General features: G+C 41.8%; 1 protein-coding gene across 5 annotated transcripts in view; it reads right to left on the reverse strand.

The window, feature by feature from the left end:
• pbrm1 (polybromo 1) overlaps window positions 1-13,239 on the reverse strand; it is an 85,391-nt gene that overhangs the window by 53,032 nt on the left and 19,120 nt on the right. For all 5 annotated transcript variants that reach the window (XM_068051914.1, XM_068051911.1, XM_068051912.1 and 2 more), the window contains 2 exons: window positions 6,278-6,369; window positions 5,978-6,194 (listed from right to left, as the gene is read on the reverse strand). In XM_068051914.1, the coding sequence (XP_067908015.1) occupies window positions 5,978-6,194; window positions 6,278-6,369 (309 nt within the window). The remainder of the gene's footprint in view (window positions 1-5,977; window positions 6,195-6,277; window positions 6,370-13,239) is intronic.

Here is a 13,239-nt window from a genome sequence, read left to right on the forward strand (position 1 = left end):
CTTGACTGGTCTGTGGGACAGCTCTCCCAACTTTGGCACAAGCCGCCAGATGTTAGTAAGGAGGACTTTGCAGGATCGACAGGGCTGGGTTTGCCGTTGTCATTTCCGGTGCCGAAGTCGATGCCGGGAGGTCCGTCCGGTTTCATTCCTTTTTATTGACTTCGTAGCAGTTAGATACAACTGAGTGGCTTGCTAGGCCATTTCAGAGGGCATGTAAGATTCAACCACATTGCTGTGGGTCTGGAGTCACATGTAGGCCAGACCAGGTAAGGACAGCAGATTTCCTTCCCTAAAGGACATTAGTGAACCAGATGGGTTTTTACAACAATCGACAATGGTTTCATGGTCATCATTAGACTAGCTTTTAATTCCAGATTTATTAATTGAATTCAAATTCCACTTTCTGCTGTGGTGGGATTTGAACCCATGTCCCCAGAGCAATACCCTGGGTCTCTGGGTTACTAGTCCAATGACAATACCACTACGCCACTGCCTTGCATAATACTAGATTTAAAATAGCCTGTTTTCTAGTCAGTTCCTCAACATACTGCTTTAGAAAACCATCCTTACCACACTCCAGAAACTCGTCCTCCACAGCATTAGCGCTCATTAGGTTTACCCAGTCTATATACAGATTGAAGTTACCCATGCTACATGCTTCTCTAATCTCCTGATTTATACCATGCCCCACACTACCACTACTGTTAGGTGGCCTACAAACAACTCCTACCAATGTTTGCTGCCCCTTGCTGTTTCTTAGCTCTACTCAAACAGATTCCACATTTTGTTCTTCCAATCTGAGATCCTCTCTTACTAATGTACTGATCCCATCCCTTATTATCAGCGCAACACCACCTCCGTTTCCTTTTTGCCTGTCCTTCCTAAATGTCGAATATCTTTGAATATTCAGTTCCCAGTCTTGGTCACACTGTCGCCACGTTTCCGTTATGGCAATTACATCATACCCATTTGCCTCTATTTGGGCCTTTAAATCATCTACCTGGTTGCGAATGCTGTGTGCATTCAGGTAGAGTGCCCTTAACCTTGTCTTCTTGACATTCTGCAATCTAAGCCTAGTTGAGGCTCGCCTTTGTTTCACCTGCCTTCGACTGTCACTTGCTACTTTTCTACCTCCTGTTACCAGCTTTACTTCATTCCAATTCGAGTTACCCCTCAGGTTCCCACACCCCTGACAAGCTAGTTTAAACCCTCCCCAACAGCACTAGCAAATCTCCCTGCCAGGACATGAGTTCCGGTCCTGTTGAGGTGTAGCCGTCCATCTTGCCCCAGAACCGGTCCCAATGCCGCAGAAATCTGATGCCCTCCCTCCTATACCAATTGTCCAGCCACGTGTTCAATCGATCAAACCTCCTATTCCTATGCTCACGAGCACGTGGCACTGTGAGTAATCCTGAGATTACTGCTCTTGCTTTTTAATTTCCTTCCGAACTCCCTAAAATCTGCTTTCAGGACCTCATCCCTCTTCCTACCTATGTCATTGGTACCAATGTGGACCACGACCTCTGGCTGTTCACCCTCCGTGACATCCTTGACCCTGGCACCAGGCAGGCAACATACTATCCTGGAGTCACATTTACTGCCGCAGAAACGCCTGCCTGATCCCCTGACAATTGAATTCACAATCACTATTGCTCTTCCACTCTTCTTCCTCCCCTCTTGTGCAGCTGAGCCACCCGTGGTGCCACAGACTTTGCTCTGGCTGCTATCTCCCAAGGAACCATCCTTCTCACCAGTATCCAAAATGGAAAACTGATTAGCAAGCAAGATAGACTGAGGGGACTCCTGCACTGCCTGCCTGGTTCTCTTAGATTGCTTGGCGGTCACCCATTCCCTCTCCGCCTAACCCTGTGGTGTGACCACCTCCCTAACCTTGATATCCATTTAGTCCTCTGCCTCACGGATGCACAACAGTGACTCCAGCCGCCGCTCAAGTTCCAAAACCCGGAGCTCAATCTTCTGCAGCTGGTGACACTTCCTGCAGATGTGTTTGTCTAGAACACGTGGTGCATCCATGACTTCCCTCATACCGCAGGACGTATATTCCACTTGGCTGACCTGACCTGCCATAACGTAACTTTAAAAACTTTTTATTACAATGAGAAGTAAAATAACTTACCAGTTACTCACCAATCAGCTTCTTCCCCTGTACTGAAGGCAGAGGCAGCTAAAGGAGGGTGAAAAAAGGCAGAAGAAAGGACCCCCTCCCTCATGCACCAAACTCCCACTTTACACTGTGCACTTAAATTTATTTATTTTTCTTAATTTATATTGCCCCTCCTTACTGAACTCCCTCAATTACCAAACTCCCTTCTTCATACTCTGTGCCCTCCAACAGCACTCAATGCAGACAAGCAGCACTGAGAGCCCCCTGAATTTATACTCTGAAAACAATGCTGTGTCAGAAACCAGTTTAAGCTAACTACCTATTTAACTAACTAGAGCTACTCTCAGAGTGTTCGTATACCCCTGTTTAAAACTGCAAGAAACCTAGCTTACCTCTTAACTGAAACAGGGATTTCAATTAATTGCTAGATGCAAACAAAACAAAACAAAAACTCATCTTGAGAGATTACCCCTTATAATCCACTCACTTACCAAACTCCCTTCTTCACACACAGTGCAGACCTTTGCACCGAATGTGTGACTACTGAAACCTCCGTTGCTGCACACCTGCTGTAAGACCTATGTGAAGCCTTCTGCAGTTGAACTTCTTTGAACATCTACCCAAAACAGACTGTCCATCAACCTTGCCTGGAAAGACTCCTAGTGGTCGCTCAGTATTCGACTTTGGGACACCTCGCCAAACCAAAGGACTTTCTTCCATATCTTTTCTCACTAAGTTTTTTTATTTCTTCCATTTCTTTGTAACAGCTGTAAACAAAAATCCCTTTTTTCCCAATTAACCAGTTTTTGGATGTATGTGAGTCTGTGTGAATGCTAGGATATAAAAATAGGGGACTTTAACGTTTCAATTTGTGTATATATTCACTTCATTATTCGTTGACTTGGTTTATAATAAATGGACAATTTTGTTGTTTAGTAAAGAAACCTGGTTGGTGTACTTTATTCTGGGGACAAATAAAGTATCTAATTGGCTGTTTTGGTAAGTGAAAAATTATTGATACCTTGTGACCTGTGGACAAGTGGGACTGAATTAACAGTGCGTTCCTCCCGCCTCGGTCTTAACACTAGTCATTGCCCTGCACCCCATGTCATGCAACTGAAGACATAAACTAAAAATTCGGATGAGGTTGCCTTCTTTTTCTATTCACCAGGCACAAAGCACAGAGAAAATGTAATTTGTTGGTAAGGAGGACAAAGCGAGAGAGGCAAAATTGAATTTTTGAGAATGGGAAACACTTTGGGGAAACCATCCAATAACAGATTTCACACTTAATAAAAAAAAAATCCAGGGGGAGTCCAAGGAAGTATGTGGAGTTGTCCAATCCCAAGGCATTCCACATACACTGTACCATATTTTGATACAAAAATTCACCTTGAACCATGAAACTATGGTATCTTTATCAATTGTAAATACCACTGGGGAAACATTTGGTATGTTAGTTATTTGTAGAAATCATAAATACAAGTGTAAAGTAATAGTGAACAGAGGAAACCTTTCCCAATTATAAGCAACAGCTTGGTTGAGTGAAAAGAGTTAATTTGTGGAAAAGTTAAACTCTGGATGTAAATTCTTGGATCCAAGGGGACATCAATTCCTTGGAAAGGCACCCTTTTCAAAAATTTTATATCTGAACATGTCGAGAATATATGTTAAACTGAACCTTGAATTTACATTTTCATAAAAGTCCGTTCATACATTTGGAATTAATTTGCTTAAAATTGAGTAATTGGTGCCAGATTTCATAAGTCTTACTCATGCATTTTAGGTCCAGATACCAAAAAGATCTATATCCTCCAAGTCTGATTGCATTGTTATTTGTCATTCGTTCCTCTAAAAAAATCTGAAAATCTGGGATATTTTACTGATTATACCCCCAATTCATCTATGCCATTAACACATACATTAAAAATATAAAGTATCTCAAGACTGACCCCATTTACAGTGTCTTTCTAGCCTGAAAGGTTCCCATTAATGGCTACTTCTGACTCCTCATTTTTAAGCCAATTATTTCTACAGTACCATATTTACCTTCATTGGCTGACTCCTTACCTTAGCCAACAGTCCCTGATGTAGTATCTTTGCCAGAAGCTTTCTGAAAACCTAAATATGTTATATTAATTAGATTTCCCCTGTTCTCTATGTCACCCTTAAATCTAAGTCCCATTATCTTTATAATAGAATCATAGAAGAGTAGAGCACAGAAGGAGGCCATTCAACTCATCAAATCTATGCCAGCTCTTTCATAGAACAATCCAGTTAATCTCACTCCCTGCTCTTTCCCCATAGCCCTGCAATTTTTTTTCTCCTTTAAGTATATATCCAATTCCCTTTGGAAGGCTACTACTGAATCTGCAGTGACCACCCTATCAGGAGTGCATTCCAAATACTAACAACTTGTGTTAAAAAGTTTTTCCTCAGGTCACCTTTGGTTCTTTTGCCAATCATCTTAAATCTGTGCCTTCTGGTTATCAACCCTTCAGCCAATGGGAACAGTTTCTCTTTATTTACTCTATCTAAGCCCTTCATGATTTTAAGCACCTCTATCAAATCTCCTTTTCGCCTTCTCTGCTGCAAGGAGAACACCAGCAGCTTCTCCAATCTATCCACATTACTGTGATCCCTCATCCCTGGAACCATTCTAGTAAATCTATTCCGTATTCTCTTCAAAGCCTTTGTGTCCTTCCCAAGGTATGGTGCCCAGAATTGGATACATTACTCCAGCTGGAGCCAAACTGGTGCTTTATTTAGGTTTAGCATAACTTCCTGGCTTTTGTACTCTATGCCTTTACTTATAAAGCCCAGGATCGCATATGTTTTATTAACTGCTTTGTTAACCTGTCACACCACCTTCAAACATCCCTAATGTCTCTGTCTTCTTGCACCCCCTTTCAAATTGTATCATTTAGTATTTATTCTGTCTCTCTCCTCATTCTTACGACCATGATGCATCACTTTACACTTTTTTGCATTGAATTTCATCTCCCATGTGTTTGCCCATTCCACCAGCCTGCCTCTGTCCACTTGAAGTCTATTACTAATTTCCTCACTGTTCACAATACTTCCAAGATTCATATCCTAAGAAATAGGAGAAGAGTAGGCCATTTGGACCTTCGAGCTTGCTCCATCATTCAATTAGATCATGGCTGATCTTCTACCTCAGCTACATCTTTTCACACTATCCCTATATCCTTTGATTCCCTTAGTATCAAGAAGCTATGCATCTCTGATTTGAATATACTCAATGAACGAGCATCCACAATTCTCTGTGATCGAGAATTCCAAAGGTTCACAAACCTTTGAGCGAAGAAATTTCTCCTCACCTCAGTCCTAAATGGTCAACCCCTTATTCTGGGACTGTGACCAAAGTTCTAGACTCCCCAACCAGGGGAAACAGTCAACTGGCAACAATTTCAAAACTTGGCTGGGCTGGTGAAAAAATGTCCGAGTTGTAATGTTGAATTGAGGAGACTGTAGTTTCGACTGCATTTGTGTGCATCTGTTCCTTCACTAGAAACACCAGGCACACATCATGGACTACAAAATGTCAGACTTCCAAACTTTGAAAAATAATCACTCAGCTTCAAGGCGCAGTTATCTTCAATGGAGGTGTTTAAAAAACCTATTCTTGAATTAAGCCACAATGCTTAAAGTTCTAATCAAGTCATTCAAGAAAGGAATAATCAGCCTTCCTTGGTCCAAAATACAGGATGTAACATTATTTGAGAATAAATAAATAACCAGGAGACATGTACATGTTACTGTATTGACCCAAAATTTTAAAAGTCACCGATTACTGACTTTTTTTAAAATGACAAAGATAATATTTCTTACCTAATTAATTGTAGTGACATGGGCTGTTTGATTTGTTGATAATAGTCAGGGTAATCTTTTTTGGAAGGCAGACGAAAGAAAGGCTCAGCCAGAAGTTGCCCCTGACTGTTCCGGTAACTTCTAATTACTTCAAACAGCTGGTAAAGAGGGCTAGTAACATCAACAGATGAACCAATGCTTTCTCCTTCAGAGTCACCATCTTCATAACGAGTAACCGCTGTAGAAACAAAAAGTGTGTCGAAAAGCAAAAATAGCCACTTTTACAAAGCTTTATTCAAATGTATTGTCACTGTGCCTTACCACCCAATCCACTTTCCTCTTCACTCTCAGATCCATACTGCAAAGCCATGGTAATTGCTGACAAACGATCTCCTTGAGCTGACCTTCGGTTCCTATTAAGACAGAATTTCAAAATAGCCTTTAAGAATTCAGAATTTACCTTTTGCTCAAGTGTTAATTGTACATGTTTTAGTTTTACACTACTAGATCTCCTGTGGAATTGCTCACTTTTAGTCCAGGAAATTCGCAGAGGAGCGGATTATTCTGGTGGGCTCTGCATCATGGGGCGAGGAGCAGAGTAGTAGGGCGGGAAATACAACACAAGGCAAGAACAGAGCAATTGGGTAATGTGGGAGTTGAAGGAGTGTAGTTACTTTCTCCTTACTAAACAAAGGAGCCTGAGGCAGAAGCATTGCTAACTCTTGGAGCTGAGGCTAATGTCAGAAGAGATGCCAGTTAGCGTGCAAGGTCAGCGCAATGTAACATGTTTGCACTATTATTGCTCAGTATATATTTACAAGTTTATTGTTAGCTACATTCCTTTTTTCCCCCAAGTTACCCGAGATAAAATTCAAATTTTATTCCATACAAATATTCACTGCTGTTACGATAATGGCTTCCCTGGGTTTTCGTACTATCAAACTTTTTCAGTGGTTGAACACTTGAGCGTGGTTGGGGCTTATGAACAAGTCCTGGGACACTTAGAATGGCAAGTTATACTGACAAACATAAACATTAATTCTGGTGTGTTATGCACCATTCTGCCACTCTCCAAAATGTGGTAGTATTTGTTAGTGTCAGAGGGATGCAGCCTGATCTGCATTCTGGAAGTTGTACTGTACATAGTGACAACAGCATTTTGTAAGTGCAACTACCAATTACAAGAACACAAGAAATAGCAGTAGAAGGAGACCATATGGCCCATCAAGCCTGCTCCACCATTCAATACGATCATGGCTGATCTTAGGCTTCAACTCCACCTTCCCGCCCGCTCGCCATATCCCTTGATTCCCTGAGAGATCAAAGATCTGTTTATCCCAGCCTTAAATGTATTCAATGATCTGAAGCAGCCATAACACTCTGGGGTAGAGCATTCCAAACATTCACAACCCTTTGAGTGAAATAATTTCTCCTCATCTCAGTCCTAAATGATCGACCCCTTATCCTGAGACTGTGCCCCCGTGTTTTAGATTCCCTGCCCAGCGGAAACAATCTCTCAGTGTCTACCCTATACAGCTCCTTCAGAATCTTGTATGTTTCAATCAGATCGCCTCTCATTCTTCTAAACTCCAGACAGTACAGGCCCAATTTACTCAGCCTCTCATCAGAGGACAACCCCCTCATCCCAGTGACCAATTTAGTGAACCTTAGCTGCACTGCCTCCAAGGCAAGTATAACCTTTCTTAAATGTGGAAACCAAAACTGCACACAGTACTCCAGATGTGGTCTCACCAAAACCCTGTACAAATGCAACAAGACTTCTTTATTTCTGTACTCCAATCCCCTTGCAATAAAGGCCAACATGGCATTTACCTTCCTAATTGTTTGCTGCACCTACCTGCATGCTAACTTTCTGTGTTCCTTGTACAAGCACACTTAAGTCTCTTTAAACAGCAATACTTACAAGTTTCACACCTTTTAAAAAATATTCTGTTTTTCTATTCTTTCGATTAAGTAAATAGCTTCACACTTCCCTACATTAGACTCCATCTGCCATCTTGTTGCCCACTCACTTAACCTGTCTATATCTCTTTGCAGCCTGTGTCCTCCCGACAGCTTACCTTTCCACCTGCCTTTGTATCATCAACAAACTTAGATACATTACTCTCTATCTCTTCATCCAGTCATTACTATAGATTGTAAATAGCTGAGGCTCCAGCACTAATTCTTGCGGCACTCCATTATTCACTGCCTACCAACTTGAAAATGCCCCGTTTATGCCCATTCTTTACTTCCTGTCCATTAACCAATCCTCTATCTGTGCTAATATATTACCCCCAACTCCATAAACCTTTATCTTGCCTATTAACCTTTTGTGTGGCACCTTACTGAATGTCTTTTGGAAATCCAGGTATACTACATCTACTGGTTCCCCTTTACCCTACTAGTTAAATCCTCAAAAAACTAATAAATTTGTCAAACAGGATTTCCCTTCAGTAAAACCATGTTGACTTGTTCTAATCATACTGTGCTTTTCTAAGTGCATTGTTAAGACTTCCTTAATAATATATTCCAGCATCTTCCCAACGACTGATATTATTAGCCTGTAGTTCACTGTTTTCTCTCTCCCTCCTTTCGTGAAAAGCTGTGTAAGATTTGCCTACTTCCAATCTGATGGGACTGTTCGCAAATTGAAGGAATTTTGGAAAATCATAGCTCGCACATCCAATATATCTGCAGCTATCTCTTTTAGAACCCCAGGGTGTACGCCATCAGGTCCCAGGGATTTGTCGGATTTTAGTCCCTGAAGTTTCTCCAATACTTTTTCTCTGCTGATATTAATTTCCTCACTCTTTTTAGCCCCTAGGTTACTGCCTATTTCTAGTATGAAACTTGTGTCTTCTACTGTAAAGACAGATACAAAATATTTGTTCAATGCCTCTGACATTTCCTCATTCCCCATGATAATTTCTCCTGTATCGGCTTCTAAGGGACCAACGTCTACTTTAGCTACCTACTCTCTTCCTTTTTGTGTACTTACAAAAGCTCCTTACAATCTGTTTTTATATTGCTGGCTAGTTTACTCTCACATTCTATTTTGCCCTTTTTTATCAACATTTTGGTGGCCTTTTGCTGTTTTCTAAAACATTCCCAATCCTCAGACTTGTTACTCTTCTTTTCAACATTGTAAGCCTCTTCTTTTAATCTAATACAATCCTTAACTTCCTGAGTGAGCCACAGATGGGTCTTTCTTGCTGAGTTTTTGTTTTTCAATAGAATATATTTTGTTGAACATCGTGAATTGTTTCTTTAAAGGTTTCCCACTGTTCATTTACCACCATACCTTTTAGTCTATTTACCCAAGTTACCTTAGCCAGTTCTCCCCTCATACTTACGTAATTGGCTTTGTTTAAGTTTAAGATTCTTGTTTGTGATTGGAGTATGTCACTTTCAAACTTAACATGGAATTCAATGGTTTTATGATCACTATTTCCCAGTGGATCTTTTGCTATGACATTACCGATTAACCTTGCTTCATTACACAATACTAGAACTACGATAGCTTTATCCCTAATCGGTTCCACAACACATTCCTCCAAGAACTACTCCAAAAACATTCTACAAACTCACCTTCTAGACCATTCTCCCAATCTATACGAAGATTAAAGTCCCCCACAATTATTACACTGCCTTTGTTACAAACTCCAATAAATTCTTGTTTAATGCTCTGTTCAATGGTATAATTATTGTTAGGGGGCCTATAAACTACTCCCACCAGGTGTTTTCTGAATCTTGCTATTCCTAATTTTCACCCACACTGATTCTACTTCATGATCTTGAGACCAGATCCTTTCTCACTAATGTGATTATGTCATCCTTCATTATCAAGGCTACCCCTCCTTCTTTCCGAAATATTGTGTACCCTAGAATATGTATTTCCAAACCTTGATCACCTTGTAACCATGTCACTGTAAAGGCGATTAGATCTAAATCATGAAGCTCTATTTGTATCACTAGCTCATCTATCTTATTGCAGATGCTTCGCACATTCAGATAAAGAACCTTTAATTGCATTTTTTTACTTCTATTCCCTGAAAAGACCTTATTCGCTGATGTACAATTTTTGTTAAACTCTTCATCCCTTCCTGTCCCATTCTACTTGTCTTTACCCACAACGCTATACTGTTCTGATGCCTCGACTTTCTCTTTGGATTTCTAATTCTCCCTTCATCCGCACACTCCCCCCTGCCCCGTTAGTTCACGACCTCTAGCCTTATCTGCTGGCACACTCTTAAGTTTGTACGTTCTGTCCTTTCCTGATACATTCTGATTATCATTCCCCTTATTGCTATCTAGCCTTCTCCTCCCTAAATTATCACATCTTCCATCACTTGATCCCTCACCCCCACTATTTAGTTTACAGCTCTCTCTACTGCCCTAGCCATAAGACTCGCCAGAACACTGGTCCCAGCATGTTTCAGGTGAAGACCGTCCCAGCGGTACAGCTCCCACTTTCCCCAGTACTGGTGCCAATGCCCCATAAATCGAAACCCATTTCTCCCACACCGATCTTTGAGCCACGCATTTAACTCTCCAATCTTATTTACCCTATGCCAATTTGCTTGTCGCTCAGACAATAATCCAGAGATTACTTGGTTAACATCTTCCTTAGGGTAGTTAATAACTGACACAGTGATAGCCGCAGGCAGCTCCATGACCTCAAGTCCCAAATACCCGATGGGTAGATTTCTGAAGGGAAATTTTACTGGAGATGTCAAAAAAAGGAAACCTATGGGTAAGTTTAATGAAAATTTTCATAATGTTTTGCAGCAAACTTTATTTTTAGTACTATGTTCCTAGATTACTGATAAAATAAGATTGGACCAAAGGGATTTCAGGCAGTATTGTCAGGCAAACCCCACCTGCCAAGACTGAGGCACACATTATTTTGCCACATGAACATTAAAACTTTAAAAATTGCAATCTCTCACTGGAAGAACATTTGCATGGTACCAGATAATGTGGAAACAAAGGGAGCCAATCCCTGTTTCTCCAATACACACAAGTGGTCAGACCAGTTTTGGTCACATGACTAACTGGTTGTTGCAGAGTTTTTGAACTCTCAAACAAAGAAATTGCCAGGGAGACAATGCCGTGCGCTCATGGAGTAAAGACCATCTCCTGGGACTGAGAGCATCTCCTCTCCTGCCTGCCTTCATCTCTTCCCATGGAACTGAATCTTGTGAAAATTTGTGAAACTCAAAGAGAGAAGGGTTTGCCACGTGAAGAAAGTTTTAAAGAGATTACTGGGCCCCAACGAATCGCAAGAACATATCTTCAATCAAGGACTACGGCAAGCTTGAGAAACAGTAACAAGATATTGCCTCAAACTGTTCTACTTATCTTTTCTATTCCTATCTGCATATTTATATCCCGTGTGCATACTAGTGTGAGCACGTTGTACATCCGTAGGTGTGAACCGTATAAGAGTTTAAGTTTAAGGTTTCAATAAATTTCATCTTACTGCTTTAACCAAAGAAAACCTGTTTGTGCTCCGTTATTTGCCTGATAATTGGAAACTGTGAACAAGGAATCACAAAGGGGGAGCTCAAAACACAGTGTGTTTAAAATTAAACCCTGTTACAATAAGACCAGGTGAAGACAGGAGATCCCCAGGCACATAGCTCACCTGGTCGTAACAGTGTTTTGAATGATTTACGTTGCTTTCATTGATCTCACCAAAGCCTTTGACCTCGTCAGCAGACGTGGTCTCTTCAGACTACTAGAAAAGATCGGATGTCCACCAAAGCTATTAAGTATCATCACCTCATTCCATGACAATATGAAAGGCACAATTCAGCATAGCGGCACTTCATCAGACCCCTTTCCTATCCTGAGTGGCGTGAAACAGGGCTGTGTTCTCGCAACCACACTGTTTGGGATTTTCTTCTCTCTGCTGCTCTCACATGCGTTCCAAGTCTTCAGAAGAAGGAATTTTCCTCCACACAAGATCAGGGGGCAGGTTGTTCAACCTTGCCCGTCTACGAGCGAAGACCAAAGTACGGAAAGTTCTCATCAGGGAACTCCTCTTTGCTGACGATGCTGCTTTAACATCTCACACTGAAGAGTGTCTGCAGAGTCTCATCGACAGGTTTGCGGCTGCCTGCAACAAATTTGGCCTAACCATCAGCCTCAAGAAAACGAACGTCATGAGACAGGACGTCAGAAATGCTCCATCCATCAATATCGGTGACCAAGCTCTGGAAGTGGTTCAAGAGTTCACCTACCTAGGCTCAACTATCACCAGTAACCTGTCTCTAGATGCAGAAATCAACAAGCGCATGGGAAAGGCTTCCACTGCTATGTCCAGACTGGCCAAGAGAGTGTGGGAAAATGGCACACTGACACAGAACACAAAAGTCCGAGTGTATCAAGCCTGTATCCTCAGTACCTTGCTCTATGGCAGCGAGGCCTGGACAACGTATGTCAGCCAAGAGCGACGTCTCAATTCATTCCATCTGCGCTGCCTCCGGAGAATACTTGGCATCAGGTGGCAGGACCGTAACTCCAACACAGAAGTCCTCGAGGCGGCCAACATCCCCAGCTTATACACACTATTGAATCAGCGGCACTTGAGATGGCTTGGCCATGCGAGCCGCATGGAAGATGGCAGGATCCCCAAAGACACATTGTACAGCGAGCTCGCCACTGGTATCAGATCCACTGGCCGTCCATGTCTCCGCTTTAAAGACGTCTGCAAACACGACATGAAGTCCTGTGACACTGATCACAAGTCGTGGGAGTCAGTTGCCAGCGATCGCCAGAGCTGGCGGGCAGTCATAAAGGCGGGGCTAAAGTGTGGCGAGTCGAAGAGACTTAGCAGTTGGCAGGAAAAAAGACAGAAGTGCAAGGGGAAAGCCAACTGTGTAACAGCCCCGACAAACAATTTCTTCTGCAGCACCTGTGGAAGAGTCTGTCACTCTAATCACTCCAGACGCTGCTCCACAAACCACTGACCACCTCCAGGCGCTTACCCATTGTCTCTCGAGACAAGGAGGCCAAAGAAGAAGAAGAAGAAATTGGTTTCCTCTTTTCTTCCTTACTAATTATACTGGTAACTGCTTGGTGATTCCGGATTCTTGATTGGTAGTTTTGTATATGCTTGCTACTCGTTCACTGATATGGTCTCTATCTGTTCAGTTGTGAATTGTTCCTGTTTTATGAGCGAGAGACACTAACTTTGCATGCATGATGCCTGAAGTGTGACAGACATGCTCTAGACACAAGATATTAATTTGAATGAATACAAATCAGAAATAATA

This window comes from Heterodontus francisci, chromosome 19 (assembly GCF_036365525.1).
Source record: "Heterodontus francisci isolate sHetFra1 chromosome 19, sHetFra1.hap1, whole genome shotgun sequence".
NCBI lineage: Eukaryota > Metazoa > Chordata > Chondrichthyes > Heterodontiformes > Heterodontidae > Heterodontus > Heterodontus francisci.